Here is a 27,765-nt window from a genome sequence, read left to right as displayed (position 1 = left end):
AAAACTTGAAATACACTTTTAGCTGTTTCATAATTGTTATAAATCACCTTGCCACACGCGTAAAATGAGATTCATAACAATAAATAAATATCCTCAATTTCATAGCGACCCCACCCTTCGTTTCACGTTAGCAGCCTAGGCAGTGACAATGGATACAGACCGTCGAAAACTTTCCGCACACTAAACATTCACTATACTTTATTTGAATCGCCCATATTGTTTGTCATCCATCATCATCTATTGAAACGCCTCAAAATTCGCCCTCAGTCTGTTGGGAATGATTTGAGACGGGGCGGGAGCATCCGCCGGGGACTCGGATGAAAAGCCAGCCTCTGCCTGGACGAGCGCGCGGGTAACGGAGAGGGGATGGGTGTGGCTACAGGCAGGAAGAGCCACGACGCTTGGCCGCCAGGGAGAATCGGAGCGCAGGGCGTGGCAAGCAGCGAGAACTGCAGCGCTTCCCTAGGCGCCTCCACTCTGTGCGCGTAATCGCTGCCGTGCGCTTCGCTGCTCCCCGTCGGCCGAGTTTCGGTGAGTTCCGCGGGCGTGTGGGCCAGGAGTTGGGGAGTGGAGAGGGGTAATGGCACTTCATGGAGAAGTGTAGTGAAGGCTCCTGCAGTGCTCTAAAATAAACATAAAATAAAGCCCTGCGGTATATAAGTAATGCGTAAAAATCGTTGCAGGAGGGAAGGCATTCTCTGTCTGTGATAGTTCCGTGCGCCTGCTGAAGGGAAGGGGGGACGTGGGGACACGTTTGCCGGCTTGGGCGTTGGCTCCCGACGTGACGATTACGAAATCGGAACTTCTGGGAGCTGGCAGGGAACCCTCCGCTCCGCCTTTTTGCGCCCCCGCGTTTCCTGCGCCCTTTCCAGAGTTTACTGGCGACTGCACAGAGCACAACCTGATACTTTCTGCTCGTCTTCTCTTGCAGCGTCTCGTCTTCGCCGGATCGATTCCCGAAACAATGGCAAAGGTGAGTCATACCCGGCTTCCTTCCCTTTCTCCTTATTAAAATGTGTTTTATTAAATTAACGAAGTGGGTGGGCGGGGAAGCAGCCTTGGCGCCATCTTGCAGGGCACTCATTTATCTGTATTCTCCCAGTCTGTCTCTGAAGAGCTCAGGGCGATGTGCAGGGTCTCTAACCGTCCTCCCTCTTTATTACATCCCAGTGCGGTAGGTTAGATCGAGGGAAGGTCTCATTAAAACCCACAAAGTAAGCTCTGCAAAGGAATGGTGATGGTGGCTGTTGCCTTTAAAACGATGCTGCAATGGCAGAGATACAAAGTTTTCCTTCCTCTGTTAATTACTTGGAAGTTGGCACCTGGCAGTACATGTGAAAAGGATCTAGGGGTCTTGGTGGACCACAGGCTTAACGTGCGTCCACAGTGTGATGCAGCAGCAGAAAAAGCTAATGCTATTCTAGGCTGCATCAACAGAAGTATAGTGCCCAGATCATGGGAAGTAATAATACCACTCTATTCTGCCTTAGTCACACCACGCTTGGAATAATGTATACAATTCTGGGCACCACAATTTAAGAAGGATGTTGACAAGCTGGGACATGTGCAGAGGAGGGCAACCAAGATGATCAAGGGTCTGGAAACTAAGCCTTAGGAAGAGTGCTTGAAGGAGCTGGGTATGATTAGCCTGGAAAAGAGGAGACCGAGAGGAGATATGATGGCCATCTTCAAATATCTGAAGGGCTGTCACATGGAACAGGGAACATGCTTGTTTTCTCCTGCTTCGGAGGGTAGGACTTGAACCAGTGGCTTCAAGTTGCAACAAAGGAGATTCCAACTAAACATTCAGAAAAACTTTCTGACAGTAAGAGCTGTTCATCAGTGGAACAGACTCCCACAAGAGGTGGTGGTGGACTCTCCTTCCTTGGAGGTATTTAAACGGAAGTTGGATGGCCATCTGTCATGGATGCTTTGACTGAGATTCCTGTATTTCAGGGGGTTGGACTAGATGACCACCTGAGACCCTTCCAAATCTGAGATTCTATAATTCTGTGACCTTGACAGTCTGTTTCCCCATCATTTTTCTTAGTCCCTTCCTTACTGACAAGGAATGTTTTCTGGTGGGTGGGGAAGTCTGCCCTACAGATAAAAGGGACTTTCACTTCTGCCCTTAACTTTCATACTGCTCAGTGCTGAATTCCATCTGAGTCCGTCTATCCAAGAGTTTTATAGAGAGGCAGAATCCGTAGCAACGTGAGTTCAGCCTAATCATGTGAAATCCACGTCAGACTTTCCCCCATTTTCCATTCTTTTAGCCAAGTTTCCTGCACTGTAGTTTTGTGCTGTGAGTGGGCGTTGCCTATTTCTAGTGGTTAAGAAGCAAGAAACCAGGCAGAGAGAAAGATTCCAAATTCCACTTTCCTCCTCCTCCTCTGTTTTCTATTACTTACTCCTTGTGGCCAGACTTCTTTCGCATTACACTCATTTTCTCTCTCTCTGAATGACTTTTTTCTTTATAAACCTTAAAGTTATCTTTTTTCTGAATGTATATGAAGACTTTTCGGTATCATCACAAGACTTTACTTTTGAAGTATCCAGGAATGGCAGCTGAAGGACTAAAGACATCTGACTACAGATATTTTATAAGTTTACAAAAAACAGCCCTGGGGGGTGAAAATAATTTGGATCATGATATTGGGCTGGGTGGACACCTTTTATCATTTCCCCCAGTGTCATAGTGCTAGCCCAAATTGCCCCATCCCTGAGCTGTTATTGACCAGAGAGGAAGAAACTTATGAGGTTAACAGTTTAAAGTGCAACTTTTTGCCCTGCAATAGCAGCTTTGGGGAATGACACTAAGTTGAGAAATCCGCGTGGTGCAGTGGCTCCATAGGTCCTGTGCAAATCGAACTTCCTCGCACTGGGGCTGCTATCTGCAACATAAGATGTTTGGATTCCAGTTAAGAAAGCTTGGAAAACTCAAAAGAGGAATTTCTGGGAACAATGGGCCACTCCATATGTGGCAGTTGTAATTCAACTTGGTTGTAGGTAAATGGTTTTCTTTCATAAATAGATTGGGAGCATGGCACAGTGGGAGAGGCCTTTAAGCTTTTGCCCCAGCCTCAGTCCTGGTTGGAACAGGCCCCCAGGTGTGTGTTTATCACACAGCTCCCTCTGGCACTAGTAGGTCCAGCTGCTTTGCTATCACTCAGTAACTTTGAGGGGATTGTGCAAAATGACTCCCTTGGAAGATGTTTTCCTGAAGGCTTTATGTGATATGGTGCTTTTGCTCAAAGTGTTTAATCCACTGTTTCTCAACCTTTTCCCTACAAGGCCCCCTCCTGACCTTGTTTCCTTCCTGTGCCCCCCTCATGGGCATAGCCAAGGGGGGCGGGGGCCAGCTGCCCCACCAATAAGTAAAAATCAATACAAATCTGAGGTTCTGTCCCCCTCCAAAAAAGTCTGCCTCCCCTAACAAAAATTCTGGCTATGTCCATGCCCCCCCATCCCTCTGGCAGAAAGGTAGCTATTTAAATGTTTTGTTTGTAAATAGAACATATTTTATTTATAATTTTTATAATTTATACAAAATACAATTGCAAAAAAATGATGGAAACATAATAAAATATTGTTGAAACAGAAAAACAACAACATAGAATGGAGCTGGAAGTGACATCTTTCTAGTGCGACCCCCAGCAATGCAGGAAACTCAGCCAAGGCATCCATGGCAGACGGCTATCCAACCTCTGCTTAGAAACCTGGGCTGATGCCGCTGGCGGGCCCAGCACCCCTCTGCAACATCCGAAGCTCCTGATCCGCTAGGCTAGGCGCTGGGGTGGATTGAACCCTGCCCCTTGCAGAGTCAGGCCCAGGCTGCCACCGGGCCCAGCACTGGCAGCAGCAACAAGCAGTTCCGGCTCGCCCAGCCCTACTCATTGCCACCCCACCACCGCAATTACCTGACCTGGAGGTTCTGGATCGCAGGCTCTAGTGGTCAAAACGGGAGCCTCAGCTACCGTCCTCTCCCACTGAAAACAAACCAGGACTGCTCCAAGAAAACACACATGGCAAAAAGGAGCATTAGGCCCTGGTGGGCCACCCCCTTGCCCACTTGTGATTGGCCAAGCGGGATAGCCAGCCAATCAGGATTAAAAAATAAAATAAAATTATTTTCACCATGTCTCACTTCCCGCTGTGGCACCTAGCCTTGTGCTGTGCCCCCCCCCCCAATTTATACATTTTCACCTGTGGCTCCCTTTGAATATCCTGGGGGCCCTCAGTTGGGAAACACTGGTTTAACCAGAAGTTGGTTGCCATTCATAAACATGAGAATCAACACTCCGTCTGAACAAAACATCTGAGAAAAATACATTGACATGGGGTTACAATCCAGGAGGAAGCTGGGCTGCATACACATTGAGCACCCTTGCTCTGTTCCCAGACCTTCATGTGTTGGGTGTATAGGCTTTTTCACATGACCAGGGAGCCCCAACTGTCTGTGCTTCCTGAATTTCATGGGGAGCCTAAGCATTTTCTGCTAGATATCCATAGGTTCTCTCTTCAGATCTTTTACTCAACACAGGAAGATATGAGTTGGAGATATCAGACCCAGGAACAGCATTTGTGAGCATCTCCATGCATTCATTAGAATGTGTGTGAGATAACTTCTGAAGAGGGAGTAAGAGGCAAAATAAGGTGAAGTACCTGGCTCAGCTCATACAAACATTCCATTTTCTGAATTCAATGAAGCTCAGTTTGATCTTTGAGAAGATAGATGAGACAGAGAAACAGCTTGATTATTTAATCGGATGATGAATGATGTAAATGAAGTAAATAATAAGGGGCTCAGAATAGCTAGTTTTGTCTGCAGTTACTCTGATTCTTGAAGCCTGGGAAATAAGTCTGTTCAAATACCTTCCACATCATATCTAGTCTGGCACTGTGATAACATTCAAAGCAGCATGGGCAAATTTGGCTTATGAGGAATGAACAAGTGGGAGCTAACTACAAGTGAAGTAAGATAATTTTTCAGTCTTAGGGAAGGCATGCTAAAGAGTAGATTACAGAAGCTACTGGCACTTAGTATTTGCTTAGTCTTGCTCTGCTGTAGCCTCGGTTGACTAACAGTTGTAATGTTATATCACAGTACTGTCACCTAATGTCTAGAATAACCACCTTGCTGCAATGATTACCCACGTCCTTTGTAATTGGAGTAGTTTAGCTTTTCTAACAAAGCTGTTTCTATAGTAGCGGTGCACAACTGTTACATGCTTGGATGTTGTCCCAAGATACTAGGAAAGGAAGCCCAGGACATTAATTGAGTTGACTGCAATGTGTGTACATTTGGAGAATATGCAGTATAAAAGATGTGTGTACTGTTTTTAGGTATGTTGAATTGGGCAGTCCTTAAACCAACATTGCTACTTTTTCTGGATTTTTAAAAATAATTTTGTACGAAGGACCTCTACTCATGTACAGAGTGTCTTCCTCCTCAAGAACACACATTTGGAAAAAAAGGTCACTCAAATGGCTTAAAACCTGAACAGTCCTTGTTACGCATCTATGTTTTGTTATGAATCTATTTATATTCAGGGAAAGTATGTTGTAAAATATATGCATATTGCATCAGCTGGAAAGGGTGGGGCACATCCATTAATTTAGCTTTTTAAAAACCATAGGTTTGGTTTTTTCTGGTTGGTGCTCATACTCCTTTATAAAAAAAATATGATTGATTCATTCATCCATCTATCTTTCATAACAGACATGATCTGCATGTATGTTGCACTTCAGTGTATGTATCCTATAGGAATTGGCCCCCAAAGCACACATCCATGGAGACACAAAGCAGGCTCATGCATATTGTGAGCACACTCAGAAGAGTTTTCCTGTTAGCGTGGGTGGCACTGTGGTCTAAACCACTGAGTCTCTTGACCTTGCCAGTCAGAAGGTTAGTGATTCGAATCTCCGCGACGGAGTGAGCTCCTGTTGCTCTGTCCCAGCTCCTGCCATCCTAGCATTTCGAAAGCACACCAGTGCTAGTATATAAATAGGCACCACTGTGGTGGGAAGGTAAAAGTGTGCTCAGGTTTCTGTCACAGTGTTCCATTGCACCAGAAGCAGTTTAGTCATGCTGGCCACATAACCCAGAAAGCTGTCTGTGGACAAACACCAACTCCCTCGGCCTAAAAGCGAGATGAGTGCTGCAACCCCATAGTTGCCTTTGACTGGACTTAACCATCCAGGGGTCCTTAACCTTATTTATATATACATAAAATGATTTTTCAGAGCAGGACAGACTTGAAACATTATAGGTTTGTTGCTGTCTAGGCCATGCTTGGTCATTTCCCATCCTGCTTTTATTTCTCGTCCTGCAGCATTTTTAAGGTTTTTGAAGCATTTTGTTGCCTGTGGGAAGTGGGGCGGGGGGGGGGGGGAGGGAGGGAGAAGTAGAATGTTATGGGACACATTAATACAGACTTTTAAATACTCAGTGCTAGCTTCTTTCTGTCAATAAAATTAGCAATAATAAATGGGTCGGGGATGCAGGTGCAATGGCACAAATTGGCCAAAATAAATTGGCCGCTCACCCACCCACAAGTGTTCTAATGGAAGAGAGCCAGGAAGAGACCTCTTTCCAAGTCAAGTTTCACAAAAGCATGGAGCTTTGCTATGAGGTGCAAGCATAGGAGTGCAAAAAGGAACAGTGAAGAAAAAAGGCCTTCAAATCCAGTGTGGGTCGTGTTGTCTCTTTTCCGCTATCTGAAAACAGATGGTGCGATTCCGCAACAAGCTGCTGGTTTGGAGGGACCCAAGAAGAATATAGTTGTTCTCTTGGATCAATTATCAAAGGAGAACATGGATCGGATTTTAATAGTGTTGTAGCAAACAAATGAATAGGCAAGGGTGATGTTCTTAAAAGTAAGTGCTTAGGAATCGTTGGTGTAGCTAAGGACCAAAAGTGGATGGTTATGCAACAGACAGCCTTGCAATGTTTTTAAAAAAGGAGAAGTAGCTGGAATCTGGTATGAAGGAGTGGTGGAAGGAGACTGCTTAACCCTTTCCCATCCCATTGTTGTCTACTCAAAATCCCTCTGTTGATTTTTCTCCCCACGGAGTGGGAGAGAATTCAAAAGTTTTCACATTTATAAAGGATATTTTTAGTGGGAAAGTGGCAGGAGAGGGAAGAGTTAAACAGTCTTTCCTCTGTTGAACTTCCACTCAAACTGGCAGGTTTCCATAACTCCTATTGTTTTTAAACTAAAGCAGCCCACAGGCCTTGGGAAGCTGTTCAAACATACCTTGGCTGATCTTTCTCTCCCCTTACATCACTGCTTAGCTTGTCTTCTCTCCCATTCACCTTCTGCTAACTCTCCTGTTTTCAGAGCACACTTACGTTTGCAGACTGTAGCCTCCCCACCACCACCCAGATAGCGTTGTTTACATAGTTCAATACTGGCAGCTGTCCTGGCTAATGAATTAATGGGCAGGCTGGTAGTTTTCCGCCTGGGTTCTGCCGCAGCAAAATCCTAGTAAGTTTCCTTCACAGTAAATGTCACTGTCTTTAGTTGGAATGCTAGCATTACAGTGGTTAAACATGCATATACTTGCAAGAGGAGGGCTTCCAAACATCTGAGCTGTTTAACTAGGATTGCTTGTGTGTGAACGGAAGCTCGTTGCAAAACTCTGCATGCAGGATTGAGTCTTCAGTGTATTGCATGCTCCTCCCCAAGCCTTCTGTGGTATTTCTCTCCATCATAAGCATTCTGCTGGAATTTGCCCACACATGTTATGATAAGATCTAAAATGAACACTTATGCCAACTCTGTGTAACTCTTTCTTCTGCATTGCAAGCAGCCTCTTGCACTGAATACTCAGCAGGTTCTCTGATTGTAGTGTAAGTGTTGTAACCCTAACACAAACAACAGACAGCCCCAGAAAACTTAGCTGAACTGGGGAATTAATTCATACTGAAAAAAGCAGGTACTGTACCTCTTTAATTTGGCTGCAGTATCTTTCCCCCTCATAGGTATTTAATGCCAAGATGAAAAATAATCCTTGCTGATCTCCGAGTCTTGAGACCCTTTGATTCTTTTTTTAAAACCTTCCTCCACACCAGTTCATAATCTAATCAAAAGGTTATTCTCAACTGATTTCAATAGACAGTATACATGCAGCAGTCTTCTTAACCAAACGCTCCTTTAAACCCAAATTTTATTTATTGATTCATATTTTAAAGCTAAGAATCATCTGTAAACAGTTTGTCATAATAACAACAACAGAGGCCGGCAGTTATTGGCTTTGATATGAAAAATGGAGGTCACAAATTTCCTCTTTGCTAAGGAAATGCCGCCTTAGCCAGTTGTTTCAGACAGGCAGGCAAGGAGCTTGTAAGCTTGGCCCTTTGTAAGGAAGATGCTTTGGTGCCTTGCTTCCAGGTGTCCAAGAAGGGCTCTGCTTGTCTTTCCTGCAGGGAAAGGGGTTGTTAGAACAGTTGGAAGGCAGGGGTGCTGGACAGCTCCCCTCAAGCAGTCAAACAACCCTGGGCCTTCCAGCCTTGGAGCTGGGAGGGAGCAGAGTCATCACACAACTGCTGGAACAATCCTGTCTTAAATCTTCCACTTCAAAGATGGTGGTGGTGGGCCTAGAGGACACTGGCACCCTTGCCACAATGGGCAGAAACGCAGAAGTCTGAACAATAGTATTTATTTGTATTGATTATAAGTTTGGGCAGGGTATGCCAGTGGATGTGGAGATAATCATTCTGAATTTAGGGGCAGAAAAATAGTGTGTAGTAGTCTTTTGGGGTCTTTCGAGTTTTCTAGTCCAGAATAAATTGAATAAAGTGTGTTATGTTTGACATGTTGTTATGCTGCCTGTTGCATTTACTTTGCCTAGATTCTTTTTTTTTAAATGTAGTGTAGCATGGCAGCTATCCTACTGGGATATAATGATTCCGCTTTGGCTTAGAATAACACACACAGCTGCTGCCAGATAAATTACAGCTGCTGTTCAGATGCCAATTCTGTTTTGTCCTCTGTCTTTGCCTTTGACTTATGGTTGCCCTCTGAGCTAGATCCCTTTTGCCAGTTTTCTAACAATAGAGCAGATTAATTGAAACGGGCGAATAAAGAGTTGAGTTTCCTTGCTGGAGTCAGAGAACAATGCTAGCTTAATATAACCCAACAAGTAAGAATAAGAAGATACTTACTGCCATATTGTGAAACTTGCACATACTGTTACAATGTCAGTAGTTTAGACTGTAAAACTGAGGGTTATTTGGAGGAAAGGAACAGACGAAAAAATGAAATGGCCCTTCACACAACTGTTTCATTACCACAGGGTGACATCTAGGATAGATTCAGGTGAGTATCTGAGGTTGTGAAGGCATGAAGGAGTTCTTAATGTGGTGACCATTTGCAAGCAAACACATTGGTGTACCACAAATCCTTGTTTCCCCTTCCTGTTTACTCTGCATCTTAAAGGAATTTCATGAGGTGGTGGTCTGGATTATCCTTGAAACTTCTAAAGTTGTCCATTTATCTTTATTGTCAGTTCTGACAAGAGATCAGTAAGGAACCCATTCACATTATTTTGAAGGGAATTGGCATGTATTCTGGTGTCCCAACATTGTGTGACCACTTAGTCTTCTCTTCTCAGATGTGTACTACTGGTGCACAAGGCAAATCCATGCACAGAAGCTGCAGATTTCTGTCAGGAGGTGATGAACTGGATTTCACCTTGTAAATAAATTCAAAAAGCTGTGTACCCATTTGCCCAAACACCAGTAATTGATTACAGCAGGAAGCCTCAACCATTGTGATTCCAAAGCACAAACTTTCCCAAGAACACTTGCCCAGTCCCTAAAGAGAAGAGTTGTATGAGGAGTCTGGTTTATGAAGACTGGGACACCTAGTAGCCATCTTGGACACCTATAATCCTAGACTTTTGGCCATTATGGCTGGGGCTGATGGGAGTTTGAGTCCAACAAAATCTGTGGAGGGCACCATGTTGGCTACCCCTGAATTTAGGGGCATATGAATTCTCTTCAAGAAAACAATGAGCTTTCATGAAACTTTGTTTGTTTGTTTAAAAAACCCACATACATCATTTTATTATGCCTTCTTCAGGGACTTGTGTTAGATGCTTGGGAAGTGCAACTAACTAGCTATTTGTCGAGCCCTTAATTAATTGACTGGAGGATTTTATCTTATTTTTGTGTTGGAAAGTTTTGTATTTTAAATATTTTATTTTTCAAATGTGTTTATGCATCATAACATTGAGTCAAACTTGTTGGATTCTTATGGTTCATGTCTTTTAGATATTGTGTTTTTGATTAATGATTAATTGATAATTAATAACCATTAGGGGACGCGGGTGGCACTGTGGGTTAAACCACAGATCCTAGGACTTGCTGATCAGAAGGTTGGCGGTTTGAATCCCCACGACAGGGTGAGCTCCTGTGCTCGGTCCCTGCTCCTGCCAACCAAGCAGTTCAAAAGCACGTCAAAGTGCAAGTAGATAAATAGGTACCGCTCCGAAGGGAAGGTAAATGGCGTTTCTGTGCCTGCTCTGGTTCGCCAGAAGCGGCTTAGTCATGCTGGCCACAAAACCCGGAAGCTGTATGCCGGCTCCCTCGGCCAATAAAGCGAGATGAGCGCTGCAACCCCAGAGTTGGCCAGGACTGGACCTAATGGTCAGGGGTCCCTTTACCTAATAATGATTAGATGATTGAGGATCCTGCCCCCCTGCTTTTGGAATTATCATAATATTGTCAAAACTGCAATGCCTTAATGTAATGTTGTGTTTCTTTCTTAGTATACAAAAGGCACTGTGAAGGATTTCCCTGGCTTTGATGCCAGAGCTGATGCTGAGGTCCTTCGAAAGGCAATGAAAGGCTTGGGTAAGGCATTAATTGTTTTACAGACTAAGTGGACCATTATCAGTTAATCAACATGTTCGGATTCCTGCTTCATCCCTTGACATAGCAGTCATTCACTGATGTTTGCATAAGCAGGATATGACATACCTAGAAAAGCAATCATTCACAATGTGTTCCAGTAAAAGTAACTATTTATCCTTCCCCCCCCCCCCGAACAGTGGAAGTCCTGTTCTAAAATAGTTACGTTTCTCAGGAAAAGTTAATTATTGTTTTTCTAAAATAAGGGCATCACTGATTGATTAAAGTGTGAGCTGGAAGCACTGATTTGGCTTCGTGATGTCAAAGCATAGACAAATTTGATTGGCTATTTGGCATCATTGGGAAGCCTGATCAGAATTAGAGTGATACTTCCTGCTCCCACTCGGATGCAATGTTGTTGTATCACTAAATCTAATTGGTTGCCTAACACATAGTGGTTCTTGATTGGCTGGGGTTACCTTGGGAGAGGCAATTTCCCCTTTATCTTTTAATGTCGTTGAAGCAGGAGGTTGGAGAACTAATTAGTTGCAAGCCGTGCTTGAAAAAGGTAATTGCAGTTCATGGAAATCTCCCTCATAGACCAGGCACTTTCATGGGCAGAAATCTGGTATAGCCATGCCATACCAATAATGCATGTTAAAATATGTTTGGATTGGAAATTGTATAGTGAAGTAGAGAGATATTTATATAACTTTCTTCCGGCAACACAGAATTTCTAGAAAGTGAATATTCATGTGTACTGTAGCCTATTTTCAATGCTTGACATATTCATAAACAAAATATTTATGTTCATCATTGCAATCAATCACTCTGTTTTTAATTTGCATAATTTAAGGAACGGATGAAGAGTCAATTGTGAAGATTCTAACGAGCAGAAGCAATAAGCAACGCCAGGAAATTGCGGTGGAATTTAAAACATTGTTTGGCAGGGTAAGGAGGCTACTTTGGGTTGGGAGTTGATTTGTGTGCACTTGTCTGTATAATATGGATTTAGTGATGAATAATACTTCAGGTCTACTGGTTGCAAATTTTATATTACTCCATGCATCCATCTCCAAATAAATACCATACTTTTCTGTGTACAAGACTAGGTTTTTAAAAAACTAAAAAATAATGTTAAAAAGGGGAGGGATATTCTTATACATGGGGGCAATCTCCCTCCATTTTCTTAATTTTGAGTCCCCCCAAAATAGGGGGCGTCTTATACACGGAAAAATACGGTATACACCCTTCAGGAACTTTTCATTCATCCTAGTGATGTTCCAGTTTTTATGGCTGATGGGTTAATTTTAAACTGCATTTCTCATTAGTCAGGCATTTCTTATTAATTAGGCATTCTTCGTTCTGTCAATTAGGACCTGGTTGATGACTTAAAATCGGAGCTTACAGGCAAATTTGAGAGACTGATGGTTGCTCTGATGAGACCTGCACGGCTTTTTGACGCCCATGCACTGAAGCATGCCATTAAGGTAAAATGAGTGGCACAAAATGAAAATATTGATGACTTTTTCCTTTTTCTTTAGGAATGTATCTCCTATCATTATGTCTTCCTATCATTATGATGATGATGATCGTTCTGCTTGATTATTTATGGTGATTGCTTTCATTTTAATGATCTCATTTATTTTCTGATCCACCTGAGTAATTCCAGAAACATCTCAACCACTTGAGTTTTCAATGGTCTTTTGTCTTGTGGAAGGAGTGCAAACAATGTCTGGTCCATAAGAGTGTGTGCAAAAAAGCCATGCATGCCGAATGCTCGAATTTCACAATCGCAAGGTGTCTTTCCTTTTAAAGTGGCCCTCTATGTAAAATTTATGAGCGAACCCCATTGTTCTGCTTCCAGTGGAAGTTTTTAATGGCCATTAATGGTTCTAGTTTGTGATTAAGTATATTATATGCATTGCTATTCTTAGGGATGGGGGAACCAGCAAGGAAAGTTCACAAGAGTTCTGCCTGATAAACACTGCATTTTGATTCACAAAGTAGCCAACCAGGTTCCTATGCAAAGCCCATTAATGGGACACAAAGACAACAACTTGCTCCCATGTTGCTTCCACCAAGAGGTATTAAGAGGCATCCTCCCTCTGGGCCTAGTGGTTCATTGTGATTTAATAGCAACTGGCCACCGCTATATCTTACGATGGCAAATTCCGTAATTACCTGTTGTCTGCCCTGAATTACCTTCTCATCAATTTCATTAGATGGCATCAGTGAGAGGGAATAAAACTCCCACACTTTCTTCACACCATGCATAATCCTGTACGCCTCTTATTATGTCTCCTCCTTTGCTGTCCCACTTTCTACTCTAAAAAAACCCTAGTTGTAGGTTTTCCTCATAAGGCAGGCCCCTTGTCATTTTTGTTGGCCTTTCCATGTAAGACAGATAACCATTCTGTAAAACTGCTCACATTTGGCAATTTCTCTCAGCACCTTTTGTAAGCACCTTTCCAATTTCAGCACAGGGCTTAGGCTGGGAAACAAAATAATCTTTAGATATTATGTGCAAATGTCTGGTTAGATCCAATAATGTTTAGCAGGGACAAGCCCTCGAAGATACAGTTTCTTACTAGTACAGTTATTCAACTTTATAAACTGTTTCCAGTTGCTTATCCACTCTGAGCAGAGTATTCTAGCCAAATATTGATTTTGCTTTCCCAGCTAGGAATTTGAGGGGGAAGGCAACTGGAAAGTTGACATACTGGGGTGGCTGAGTAAATGAAAGGCCCATGATCTCATATTAATTTTAAGAGATAACAATAATAATCATTAAGCTGACAGAAGGGGGAACAGGGATGGAATGGTTAATGATTAAAAGACTTGTTACTCAAGCCAGCTTGGTTATATTATGTAGAATGTGTAGACGTTTGTCGGAGGTTTGTGGGTTTTTTTTAAGCCTGATGAAAGCAGCCATTGATAATTCTCCATGACCACCCACCTTACAACTCTTCTGGTTTTTTTACCCTCCTGCCTCAGAGGCTGCAATGACGTTTTGGGTACTAGGACCCACACTGGGAGTCCACACCTCTGCAGGGCACCTGTAAATGGTGACGAGCACACATTTGGAGCCTGGCTGGCTGAAAAGCATTGGTTTACCTAGATTTCCAAAGGGTCATTTTATTCATGACCCTGTCTGCATGTTGCAGAAGAGGCCTTGTTACACTTTCCTCCACTGTCTGTGGAGGTAAGGACCCATGGCCAGGCCTTAGTATTGGGCCCACCCTTTGAGTTTCACTTCCCACAAGGACTTGGCAAGGCCTTTTCCTGTGTGTTCAGATAGCAATTGAAGACAGTGCTGATTGAGTTTATTTATTATGATGTTCACTGAGCATTGATTTCTTCCCTCCCTGCCCCAGTTGCTGTTCAGTTTTTTTGTTTGTTTTGATGCATTTTGTATTTCATTTTAGTGTATTATATAGTGGGTGCAAGCCACTCTTTCAGTCCTACATTTGGACAAAAGTGAAATGGTTTTCTAAATTATTAAAAAGCATCTGGTGGGAGAAGGTTCCGGGGGACAAAAGCAGGGAAAGGATTAAGCACCTTCTTTCCCCCACTGTTTCTCCATTGCAAATGCCCCAGATTTTCACACTTTGGTCTGCCACTGAAAGTTGAGCAGTAGCCCTATGAATGCTACAGGATAAAAATAGGCGAGCATCTTTGCCACTAGAATGGCTTGCAGTCTATTTTTTGCCCCAATTCAAACAACTTTACGTTGTTTGGCACTCCCAAAATATAGGAAGTAAATAAAAATAAAATAGAGATTTTATACTGACAGTGGTGGAAAGCAAATACATGACCTCTTTGCTACATGGCAACTTCTGCACAAATTAGTGCAACTGACATCTCAACTCATCGAACAGATGGCATGAATTGGTCCTTGATTTTGAAGCATCCCTATGTGTTCAGAATAAAGAATTACTTTGTTCACAAGTGTTGCAAATACATGCTGAGTAGTAAGCTCTGAAAAGAGGGGAATGAAGTGAATCAAAATGGTTTATCATCCATAAATTCAGCCAGATGTTTGCAGAGCAAATCTGGGCTTGTAGTGATAAGGTAGTTTAAAATATTGGCTTTCAAAGTATTAACTTGTAGAGTTGTAATGTGACCATAGATATTAGAAGAAAGATACATCTATACAAAGTAGCAATTAAGTAATTGCATTAGCAATGCAACTCTAGAACTATTTAGAGTCCTGGGCACTGTCAAGGTCACTTCCTAGCCAAAGGAATGCACATGGCTGATAGTTAAATATTTATTGTCAAAGATAACACACACAGTCACTTCTACAGCTCTGGATATCTACGCAATACCAATCTAACAGCTAGGCAGCTATTCGCTGGTCCGCGTTCTATGGAGCAGTTGCAGCAACAGGAGACCACCTCTGTTCCACCAGTTTATGTACCTTCCACTGATGGGTTTCATGCATGTAGCCAGAGACTGTGTCTGCGTGGAAGCTTCCTCCATTCCTCCCTTTTGTATTCTCTCCTGGTTCTGGGGGACAGTGGTGTGGGATGTAAAACCGCAGTCAAGTACAACATTCCTACAGTGGACATGTGACCTGAAGAGGGTGTGGTCTGTTGTACTAGCATGGAGGAGCACACGGCCTCCATGTTATTATCAGTGAGTGTGTGTTCTCCATTTTGGATGTTGCTATGTGTTTGGAGAAGAAACTGCTTAGCCGCAGTCACTCGGGACTAACTTCTTTATGGAATAGTTCTAGTTAAGTACAGTCATACCTTTGGTTAAATATGCTTCAGGTTGAGCATTTTCAAGTTATACTCCATGGCTATCCGGAAGTAACGGAACACGTTACTTCTGGGTTTCGCCGCTCGCACATGCGCAGACGCTCAAAATGACGTCACGCACATGCACAGTCAGGGGTTGCATTCTACTCAGGATGCGAACGGGGCTCTGGAACGGATCCCGTTCGCATCCAGAGGTACCACTGTACTGTAACCTAAGCCTGCCTTCAGGGATATGTCTGGGAACCGGAATGAATCTGTGAGTAAACTATTTTTATAATAACGTTAATCAGATTCTTTTGTTTATTCTTTCAAGAGGGAAAGGCAAGGGATTTTACTAGGAAGGAATCTTTAATAGTAAGACTCAGATGAGTCAGCAACAAGCTGATCACTGCATAATCTAAAAAGGGGGGTGTTTGGAACTCTTCTAGAATATGGAACTTGCTAGCGCAAGTTTGGAAGGATATTATTAAATAATATATCCTCTCCTGCCTCCCCAATCATCCCCACAAGTGATGCATGACCAGGTGAGAAAGCACCTGACCTTTCACTTGCCTGACCTGCCTCTTCTTCCTCTTCTTCCTATCCATCCTATGCTCCACCCCCAGCTCTGAAGCTTTTCCTGCCTCTGCCTCTTGCCTCCTGGCTGGTACAGATTCCCATTGACCACTGCCCCTTCTCCTGATTCAGACTCCAGCTTGCTGCCCCCCCCCCCAAGTGTAGACAGGAATTGCAGTGAAATAACGTGGTCTCAGGAAACTCCTCTCCACCCACCTATTTTCTCAGGAAACAAGGCATATATTTCATTCTTGTTAAGAATTAGAATGGAGTTATGAACTAAGCTGAAGTTTCGTCTTCTGTTTTCTTCATAGACTTCCATTTTTAAAATAATAATAATAAAAGTTTGTAACAACTGGTGATCAGAAGGGCACCTGAGGGCTGGAGGAAATCTGGCTGCAAGCCACATCTGATCTGTGAGCTGGGCGTTCTCCTCTCTTGGTTTAACCCCCCAAAGTGGATCATTTCTGTCTTGAATGCTTAAGAAATACATTCATTTATAATGAAACTTTAAAAAAGCAATCTTGATCCCATTAGCAGGCATGCTTATTTGCTCTTTGTATTTATTGGGCAACAAGAGCTGTTATAAAAGTAACCACTAATGGCTCTTAGCACCTCTTCTTTGCTTTTGTTATAAACTTTGCTGGTGGAGAACGGTTGTATTGGAGGAAATAGGAGGCAGATTCAAGCACACACTTTCCTGTACACAGGCAGAGAAATACCATGATCTCATTGTCTCCATTCCACAGCTGGATATCTGTCATCTGGCAGTACTACTGATAAGAAATGGTGGTCGTTCTGTTCTTTGGTGAGGAGAAAACCATCCACTTGGCAGGCCCATTGGGATTTTCTTTTAGTTTTATTAGAAGGACCGTGTTGTAGGAATCCTTCTTTCAGCTCTTAACTCTGCCACGTTTCCTGTGTGAGTCAGTGCAAATTCTATTTCTGGGTCTTCATGTACCCTTATTGACGTGGCATTCAGGAAGCAGAACTTTGTAGTCTTGAGCATTATGAATTTCTTTCAAATGCATTTTAAGTAATTAAACGTTTGAGGTGTGGTGTTTTTGTTTTTTTAAAGAAAATTCTGTAGAAAATGAACATTCTCATGAGATTAAGATAGAGGTGTATATTGAACAAAAATAACTTACATTATTTCATCAACCAAATCCATTAATTACAGGGGGCAGGAACTGATGAAAAAGTCCTTACTGAAATTCTTGCATCCAGAACACCAGCTGAAATCCGGAATATAAAACAAGTTTATCAGGAAGGTAAAAGCAGTGCTTTTTCTGTGTTTTGAAACGCTATTGTACTTGCAGGAGCTTTTGTCTGTGCATGAAATAATAGAATAAGGAAAGTGGAAAATATACAGACTGCAACTTCAGTACTTGGAGAAATAAGGCTTGTAAAAGCTTCAAATGCCTTGTTTTGAGTGCACGTTCTTGTGCTTTGCACTACATAATTGAATTTCTTCCTTCAACATTTTCTTTAGAATTTAATTCAGTCAACGAACAGGATTTTAACAACATGTGAAAGAGGGAATTTGGTACCACTTAGTGATTTGAAAAGGCTTATTCTGAACCATTTATTGTAGATAAAGTATTTATTTCCTGGTTCAAAGTTCTATTAAGGCTGCTCTTTTCAGCATTGTTTATAAGTTACAGTCAATACAGTCAATTGGATGGGATTGCTTTTATAAGGGGGAGGAAAATATCACAAAGCATAATAGAGTGAGGCAACCAATTCACACTGTTGTTGTTTTTGTGCTGCAGTTTCTCTTTTCAGATAGGCTCTCTGGTAGCTCTACTATAGAGGAGGAATCTGCTGATGGTTAGCTTTGGGTAGCTGTGTGACTTGTAGTATCAATGAGCATGTCTGATCTCAGGGGTGGGAAACTGTTTGCATGGAGGGAGGGTAGAAGAATACCAGAAGCCCAGTCCACACCTTACCTTCACATAGATCTCTTGCATGAAGAGGAAGGAGACCAGTGGCCTTGCCCCTGCCACATCCACTTGTCCAGTGTGGTTGTCTGTGAAGGGGCAGTTGTGCATGAATAGCTGAATGCATGAAAGTGACCCATGTGTCAAGCGACTGTGTCAATGTCTGTTTAAGTTTCTCATTCGGTTCACCATATTTCCACATCAGTGCAACCTCTTTTAAAAAAGAAGGCCCTGGTGCAATTTGGTGCAGATACACACATTTTTGCGAGCAATGTAATGTATGTAATATATGTTTTCATTCATAAAAAACGTACTTCGGAGACTTGCAATTCTAGTTGTTTTATATACATATGTATGACATCAACATAAAGTAGCTCACATTTTGTACAGTGATGGGTGTGTTCCCTTTTTTTTGCAGAATATGAAGCTGACTTAGAAGATCATGTAACTTCAGACACTTCTGGTTTCTATCAGAGGATGCTGGTAGTTCTTCTTCAGGTAAGCATCCACAGTAGATGGCTTAAACAGGAAGTTCAAGGCAAGGGTTGCTTTATTTAAAGTGGAGTCTCTGCATTATGGCTCCAGTATATGTTTTGTGGGGGGTGGGATTCATCTCCCCCAAGCCTGTTTATACGTGGGTCCTTGCTTCTTTAAGGGTATAGTTCAGACATTTCCCCCTAATAGCCTGTGTCCCATAGAACACAGGGTGGAAGGAAAACATGAATCAAAGAGCATAAATGTTGTAAGTTCTGGGGTCCTGTCCCAATTTCCTAGACCATCTTCACCATTTCCTCTTATTATTTTCTTTTTAAGTGACTTTCCCCCTTCCTTTCCTCCTTCGTACCTGCTCCTTGGAACCCCTACGCCAGTTTTAGTAGTACTGTAGAAAAGGTTACTATTGCAGGATGGGTGTCTCTTGTCCAAATGTGCCATCCTTGAGAGTAAGGGTACTTTCCAACAGATTTTCCCTCGGTCTTGGCCTGTTTGTTGAGTATCCACAGCTCAAATGCAACATGGCAGCCATGCACAACTTGGCTCTGTCTATCTGCATACTGGAGACAGTGAATCACATAGGGCATGTGTAGCCCATGCACAGTGCCTACCAAAGAAGGCTGAGGTGGCTGCAAAAAACTCTTTGGGAAGGACCATAGCTCAACCGTAGAGCATCTGTCTTACATAATAATAATAATAATTTATTATTTATACTCCACCCATCTGGCTGGGCCTCCCCAGCCACTCTGGGCGGCTTCCATGGAAACCAAAAATACAGTAAAATATCACATGTTAAAAACTTCCCTGAACAGGTCTGCCTTAAGATGTCTTCTGAATGTCAGGTAGTTGTTTATTGCTTTGACATCTGCTGGAAGGGCGTTCCACAGGGCGGGCGCCACTACCGAGAAGGCCCTCTGCCTGGTTCCCTGTAGCTTTGCTTCTCGCAATGAGGGAACCGCCAGAAGGCCCTCGGCGCTGGACCTCAGCGTCCGGGCATAACGATGGTGGAGACGCTCCTTCAGGTATACTAGACCGAGGCCATTTAGGGCTTTAAAGGTCAGCACCAACACTTTGAATTGTGCTCGGAAACATACTGGGAGCCAATGTAGGTCTTTCAAGACCGGTGTTATATGGTCTCGGCGGCCGCCCCCAGTTACCAGTCTAGCTGCCGCATTCTGGATTAGTTGTAGTTTCCGAGTCACCTTCAAAGGTAGCCCCACGTAGAGTGCATTGCAGTAGAGCATGCACCACTCTGGCGAGACAGTCCGCAGGCAGATAGGGTCTCAGCCTACGTACCAGATGGAGCTGGTAAACAGCTGCCCTGGACACAGAATTGACCTGTGCCTCCATGGACAGCTGTGAGTCCAAAATGACTCCCAGGCTGCGCACCTGGTCCTTCAGGGGCACAGTTACCCCATTCAGGACCAAGGAATCCTCCACACCTGCCCGCCTCCTGTCCCCCAAAAACAGTACTTGTGTCTTGTCAGGATTCAACCTCAATCTGTTAGCCACCATCCATCCTCCAACCGCCTCCAGACACTCACACAGGACATTCACCGCCTTACATGCATCCCAGGTTCAATTCCTGCCATCTCCAGGTAGAACTTGGAGAAACTTCCTGTCTGAAACTATGGAGAACTGCTACCAGTCAGTGTAGACAATACTGATTGAACCATTGGTCTGACTCGGTATACAGCAGCTTCTTGTGTTTCTCTTTGCCATATCTAAACCTTTTTCGACAGTGCAGAATTTTTATACCTAAGTATATTCATCTCATTATATTCATGAACCCATTCTATTCCCCCCTTTATCTTATTTAGGCCAATAGAGACCCCGATAGCCAAGTGAATGAGGCGCTGGTCGAGAAAGATGCTCAGGTAAGACTCTCTACTTGTCCTTTCCCCCAAGTGTTTTTGAAAGAGCACCCTAAAAATACATGCAAGTAGAAGTTCACTTTGAGGGTGCAATTCCAGCATGGAAATGTAGATCTGCAGCCCATTCAGTTGTGCGTGCATTGAGAATACAGGCCTTCCCATTATTTTTATTTCCTTTGTTTTCATCTTACATTCTGCAGTTACTGCATTGTACAAACTTGGCGAATAAAGGAACCACTGTTTGGAGCTGGTCCCGAAGGGCCCCTGCATTTCAGAGCCCTGTTCTCAGCCTGTAAAAGGCAGACATTTTGAATATTTTTGCAAGTGAGAATTCCTGGGGTGTTTTGATGCAACTTACTGAGCCTCTGTTAAGCTTGCAGCCACCATTTTCGTTTTTTTCCAGAATGATCCATTCCGAGGTGCCTTTAGGGAAAGAAATAGCTGCAACCAAAAAAGAGTGAACCTCACTTTTTGGGGTGTCATGACCATCATTTTCTTTCCATTCTGGGAAAACTGCCAGCAGCCTGATAGAGGCTCAAGAACTTTAATAGGTCTCCCCATTCCCAAACAGAAAGAAGGGGGTGCAGGTTCACCTTCCTCTTTTGACGAGGTCCCAAACTCTTCAAATCTAAGCTGGTGGTTCTCTCTGGAAAATGTTTGGCTGAGCCTTGACTGGCCTGTTAGAGGGACCATTTTGCTGCATCCCATCTGGCCTTGGGTCATTCAGTAGGAACATGCTGAGTGTGGCACTAATCTACACTGCTGCACAGCTATACTGGGTCAGAGACTGGCCGTGCTTTATTCTGACATGCAACGAAGTCATAGGGTTGTATCCAGCGCTGCACCAGTAGGGTCCACAGATGCAATTGGACTTCTGTCTCCTCTTCTCCCCCTGCACACACCTCAAAATCTGCTCCAGCGTGTCTACCAACCCAACTGCACCACTCTTAACATTAAAAAAAGATAAGTGGGAAGGAGATGGGACCCACCAACACCCCAACAAGAACTGAGCATGTTCAATGGCTATAGAAGGCTGACTATCCCATGATTCGAAATGGAAAAGCAAGAGGGAAAAGAATGGGGTATCCTGAACGAGGGTGTTCCATTTTGCAACGTGCTGCAAGTCCCGCTTGTGTGTCATAGTATATGTGTTAATTCAGATCTTAGGGGTGACTCATAAGAGGGTGGAGTGAGCGCTAAAACCATTCATGTAAAATTACTTTGATGGGATTCTTTTTGGGAAGCAGATGAATAACATTTTCCATGGTTCTCCGTGTGTGTGTGCAAGCTCTGAGTTGGTTTACAAACAGGAAAAAGGAGTGGTAGCAACAAAGTAATCGCTTAGGTCACACTGTATTTTAGAGCAGACTGGCTGGGTAGTTAATTATAGTAATCTTAGCTGCTTCATCACAGGACAGGTTCATCAAATGTTATCGCTTTCCATTTTAATTTTTTTTTCTTGCCAAGAGGAGGTTCCTCCCAGGGCAGGTTTTCATGGTTCCCATTCTGGTACCTTTCTTTAAAAATTAAAATTAAAATTCAGCAGTATTTCAACCTCCCTTGGGAGTATTTTTAAAAATGCAGTGTGGTGTTGATTTTTAAAAATTAAGTACTGCTTGGACTCGGCCTGTGATATCCCACTACTGTATTTCTAGCTGGGAAACCACACTACTGCTACTGCTGCAGTGTGTCTTTGCAAGAAGTACTCCTCTTAAATGAGAGAGTGAGCATACACCTCCACCCTAGTGTTATACTATGTTTTGCCCGCTACAAAATGGGACCTGGTGACCTTCCATGGTCTAGGTCTATGGCTAGGACAGACACCCTGGTAGACAAGTGGGGGGCCATAGCTGATAAAGCACCTGCTTTGCATGCCAAAAGTTCATTTCCTTGCATCTCCAGAAACACACTTGCCTGAAACAACAGTTTCAGCTGCTGCCAGTCAGTGTTGACAGTGCTGAGCCAGATAAACCAGTGGCCTGACCAGTTATATATGGCTGCTTCCTATGTTCTATAGCTGGGGCCGGCAACCTAAGGCCCGGGGGCCAGATGTGGTCCAATCGCCTTCTCAATCCAGCCTGCAGACGGTCCGGGAATCAGCATGTTTTTACATGAATAGAATGTGTCCTTTTATTTAAAATGCATCTCTGGGTTATTTGTGGGGCATAGGAATTCATTTCCCCCCCCCAAAAAAAAATATAGTCTGGCCCACAACATGGTCTGAGGGATGGTGGACCGGCCCATGGCTGAAAAAGGTTGCTGACCCCTGTTCTATAGAGCATGCAAAAGGATTGTGGAAAAGCCATAGTGAATGAAGCATTTAATGAGGTTCTCCAAAATAATATATTGACATTGCGTTTTGGGACTGTTGGTTGTTTGAGTAGCAAGATTGACACAAGTCTGCTTTTGCCATGACACAAATCCAGTATCACTTGAATAATGTGATGGTGAAGCATTAAGCACGTGCAAATACTTCAACTTTGCAGTATGCAAAACAGTTACTCCCTTTAGCAGTGTGACACACCTTATTTAAACAGTTAATTGCTTGTGCCACAAGAAACTCTGGATCCTGGGGATTTGTTAGTGGATAGGTCTGTTTTATAGAAGCAGTTGAGCTAGATGATTGCATGCAGCCTTCCTGCTTCATGATATTTATACGTTTCTAACCCAAGTAGTGAAGTTCCAGCAACTGCCAGTGCATCTTGTCTCGGAAAGGTCCTTAAATAAAGCACCATTTATGGTCTCTTGCTAGATCACATGGGAAGCCACTGACATTTTGATGTATGAATCATTCATATTTCAAGAAAGGGTGTGAAATGGATAATATGTGACTGACCATAATTGACCCCCTTTTGCAAATAGCAGTCCTTGGAATGTTTGTACAGTGGTACCTTGGCTTAAGTACTTAATTCGTTCCGGAGGTCCATTCTTAACCTGAAACTGTTCTTAACCTGAAGCACCACTTTAGCTAATGGGGCCTCCTGCTTCTGCACAACCAGAGCACGATTTCTGTTCTCATCCTGAAGCAAAGTTCTTAACCCAAGGTACTGTTTCTGGGTTAGTGGAGTCTGTAACCTGAAGTGTATGTAACCCGAGGTACCACTGTACTTAAACACAGATTGATTGTATACCTTAAAATCAGCCAAAAGGCATTTATTAAAAGAGGAGGCAATTTCATTATGAAGCACCTTGTTGTTGTTGTTTCGATTTAGATCCCATCGTTCCTCCTGAAGGAGCCCAAGATGACAAATATATAAGTAATGAAACTAAGAGTGAGGAAAGGGTGAAAGGGGACATTGAAGCATCTTGTCCAAGGGATCCCCCAAACCTTGATCTATTACTGTGATAAGGTATCATTCCAGAAGAATGAATGTGGCAAATGTAGTTCTATAAGGGATAGTTCAAAACTTCTGTTCCTAAGTAGATTGGAGTTAGGTTCTTTGGTCTTAAGTCCCAAGCCTAAACTGCCCCTTAGACATTTAAGGGCTTTGTGGCTAAAGCTTTCCTCTCTCTGGTGGTTTTATTCACAATATGGTAAAGTATTCACATTTGCTTTTGGAAGAGAAAACATTAACTTCATTTCCTTCTTCTGATTTTAACAGGAGCTGTTTAGAGCTGGTGAGCTGAAATGGGGAACTGATGAAGAAAAGTTCATCACCATCCTGGGGACTCGCAGTGTGACTCACTTAAGGAAGGGTGAGGAAAACTAACATTTTGGGCTCTCTTTTTAAAGGACTGTAATCATCATACTCGGCCAATAAAGCGAGATGAGCACCGCAATCCCAGAGTTGTCCACGACTGGACCTAATGGTCAGGAGTTCCTTTACTTAATCATCATACTGGACGTGCAAGTGGTGGTGGTGGAGGGGGAAGCTTCAACAAAAACCAGGTCTTGGTTTTCTGTGTGGGGTTCCCGGGTTCTGATCCAAGGTGAACTTGACCTGGTTTAGAACATTTCTCCTTGACATGCTAGCAGATTGTGGGGGTATAGATAATACACTCCTTACTTTCAATCTTAAGTAGAATGGTCCATGTTACTTTCCTGAACACTTGAATTCATGACTATCCTGGCTTCCTTCAACTCTTCTGCCCAAATGTTGATTGTGTTTGGATGGGTGTAGGCTTTGTTATGTTTGTTTGGAAAAGCAGAAAGGAAGCAATATGTAAAATACACATGATTGCTATGTATTCCTTTTGTGTCTTTCAGTCTTTGACAAATATATGACTATCTCTGGCTTCCAAATTGAAGAGACAATCGACCGTGAAACTTCTGGTCCACTAGAGAAGCTTCTGCTGGCAGTTGGTAATGAGCAGTCCTAGTTGCAATGCACTATTTATGAGAACTGCAAGCAAGCTGTTGGGGGGAAAGCAGCACAATGAAACAAAATGGCGTCTTGGTAATCTGATTCAGACGTGATGCTTGCTTGCTTTTTATTTTTTATTTAACACGGGGCTCTGAATTCTAGACTCCACAACAGCGCAAGGAGATAGCAGGGCAAATCTGCACATCTACTCAGTAGGGAATCCCATTGTGTTCAGAGGGCTTTACTCCCAGCTAGATGTACACAGAATTGTAGCATAGCTCACTGTTATGCCCTGTTATGGAAATACTGGAAGGTGCCTTTTCTGTGTGAAGCACCATGCCATTCAGATAAAGTTATTTTTCACTGTTTTCAAGCTGAATTGGATTGTTTTTCCCCTTTCAGTGAAAAGTGTCCGAAGTGTTCCTGCATATCTTGCTGAATCACTGTTTTATGCAATGAAAGTGAGTACTTATTTTACCTTTCTTTATTTCTTTCTTTTTAATGGACAAGTTTCCAATTGGAAACGAAATGAGGGTGGTAAAATGTTGACTTTTTCCTGACTTTTTTTTATGCTGAGCACTGGATGCTCTATAGAGAGCTCACCACATTAATATAGTGCAGTAATTCAGGATTCTATTTCATGCAATTGTGATAAAATCTCCTAACTTCAACGGCAAGAAGGAGGACTATTAATCCTCAATGTATTATATACATTCTTCAAGTATCTCTATTGTATATGAATTCTGTGTGACATTCTCAGATGCAGCTATTCGCTTATTGGCCAAAGTTAAGCCCTTTAGTTTCACTAACTTCAGTGGGAAAAATGAAGCATGTGCATAATGCTCTCCAGCTGAAATGAATGGTACCTGAAAGTAGATTTATGTTCTTAATGGGTTGTTTATTTTACCAGGGGGCTGGCACTGATGACGATACCCTGATCAGGATCGTAGTTTCAAGGAGTGAAATTGATCTGCTGGACATCAGACAGGCGTTCAGAAGAAATTTTGCAAAATCTTTGTACCATGCAATTCAGGTAGGACTTGCTTTGTAAAACTAGTATATTTCATTCTCTTTTTGAATGGGAAATACTGACTGATGTGGCTGTTTTCTTTTTAAAATGGAATGCTGTGGGTTTGTATTTTAGCTGTCCAACTGTTACAATTTTGCAAATAGAAAAAAAGTCCACTTTCCAATACATGTGAAATCTGCCATCATGAGGCATGTAGGCAGCTAGCTTATGTGGGCTCCCATTCCTGGGCAACCTCCCAGTCCTGTGTCAGGAGGGAAAACTAAAGGCAGGCAAACTAGTTTGTCCAATGCCTTGCTGGATTTCTGGTGGCTGGATGGAAGTGAAGACAGAGTAGCGTTTTCCTTTTATTTCCAGGCTTTCTCCCTCCCATTTGAAGGATTCCCCCCTCCTATTGTTGCCAATGGAAGGGAAGATACACCAGTCCTGATGTTGGTGTATTTATGTCCCCATCCCCCATTTTGGGTGTGGGGAGAGTGTCAGGGGACCGTGAAACCTATGGCTCCTTCAGATTCATAGCTTTGCGGCAATGTATCTGCTGCATCCTCCCTTGCTTCTACTGATGTCAGTATGTCAGCATCTGTAATGCAAGGCAAAAATCAGTAAGGCAAAGGGTGGTGGAGGTTTCTGCAGCGGCAAGAAAGGGTCACATGGAGTCAAATCTTCCTCTTCACCCATAAACAGGGACATCTGTATGCCTGCTGGCATTCCCTCCTCGCAGCCATATGATTTGCACCCTTAATTGGCTTAAATACAAGTATTCTGGTTTAATTGATATGTACATAGAGCCTTCCCCTTTGCCTGCATTTGCTAAAGGATATCAAAGTTGTTTAAATCCTCCTTGCAATGTTTAGGGTTATGATTTTTTTGGTCTGCCATTGGAAGGCAAATAGATGTTCCCTCCTTTTGTATTTATAGATATATATATATGTTGCACAAAATAAATAGCTTTCTGGAGAACTTTTGCTTACCATTCCTGAGTGGATAGTCATACAAATGGATTTCCTGCGGTAGAAAAGCTGTCATTTGTCAAGAATTTTTCCCTGAATCATTACTGACTCATTGCCATTTGATCCCTGTCTTTTGATTTGTAGAAAGATACATCTGGTGATTACAGAAAAGGCCTTTTGTTGCTCTGTGGTGGAGAAGATGACTAACTGACGGCGATATGAAAGCCAGAATCTTAACTCCTGCCTTGTGCCTCCTTCCCGCTTTGTATGGCTAAGCTTTCCATTGGCATTTACAGCTGCAGCCTTTTTGTGTGTGTTTCTCATGGATATCCTTGCTATCAGACGCAATGTGCATATCATTAGTATGATGATATAGTAACACTTACTGTTGAAATCCATATCGGATCCCATTCATAGTATTGCCACTCCTTTCTAGGGAACTGCCTGTTTTTCATTGATAGTATTTTATGTTAGTTTTATACAATGTTAACATACAGGCTGCTCTTGAAAAGATTAAGCCGGCCAGTTGGAAGTCATGGGGCTGGGATCAGGCTATGCTAGTTGCACATTGAGATCAATGTGACAAGCTAGTCGTGACTTAAGTCCCATTTAACTCAATGGGGACTAAATGCAACTAACATAGTCTGGATTCAGCCTCTTTTGTGTAAAATAATTTAATGCAAAGTGCCTCTTGTATAAATGTGTCCCCCTTGTTTTGAAAACCACGTTGGAAGCCAGGAATCTGGTGCCTTTTGTTATTATTTTGCAAAAAAAAAAAAAGGAAGTAAAAGACATTCCAAGAACTAAAACCAAATTACTTTTTAACCTGAACTATATTTTTGCATTTGTACTAATTTGCAGAAAGCTTCAAGTAATGGCTTTGAAATTGTGAGCTATGCATGATCTTCATGTATTGTAATGATTTGGTGCTATTAAAAGGAACAAAAAGCCTACTAAATGATATATGGAGGACCAATAAAATGTACCCACAAACTATGA

At 42.7% G+C, this 27,765-nt stretch overlaps 2 protein-coding genes across 2 annotated transcripts in view; both read left to right on the top strand.

Moving 5' to 3' along the window:
- The window catches only part of SMIM43 (small integral membrane protein 43), a 181,150-nt gene that overhangs the window by 22,669 nt on the left and 130,716 nt on the right, over positions 1-27,765 (top strand). The window lies entirely within an intron of this gene.
- ANXA5 (annexin A5) lies at positions 397-27,765 on the top strand. Its single transcript, XM_082236830.1, has 13 exons — positions 397-531; positions 932-973; positions 10,777-10,861; positions 11,715-11,809; positions 12,235-12,348; positions 17,360-17,450; positions 18,538-18,617; positions 20,432-20,488; positions 24,088-24,181; positions 24,693-24,788; positions 25,192-25,250; positions 25,700-25,822; positions 26,911-27,765. The coding sequence occupies exons 2-13, from the start codon at positions 965-967 to the stop codon at positions 26,971-26,973; spliced, it is 966 nt and encodes a 321-aa protein (XP_082092956.1). The 5' UTR covers positions 397-531; positions 932-964; the 3' UTR covers positions 26,974-27,765.

Source organism: Podarcis vaucheri (assembly GCF_965113315.1).
Source record: "Podarcis vaucheri genome assembly, chromosome: 9".
NCBI lineage: Eukaryota > Metazoa > Chordata > Lepidosauria > Squamata > Lacertidae > Podarcis > Podarcis vaucheri.
This window is presented reverse-complemented; position numbering and strand designations above follow the sequence as displayed.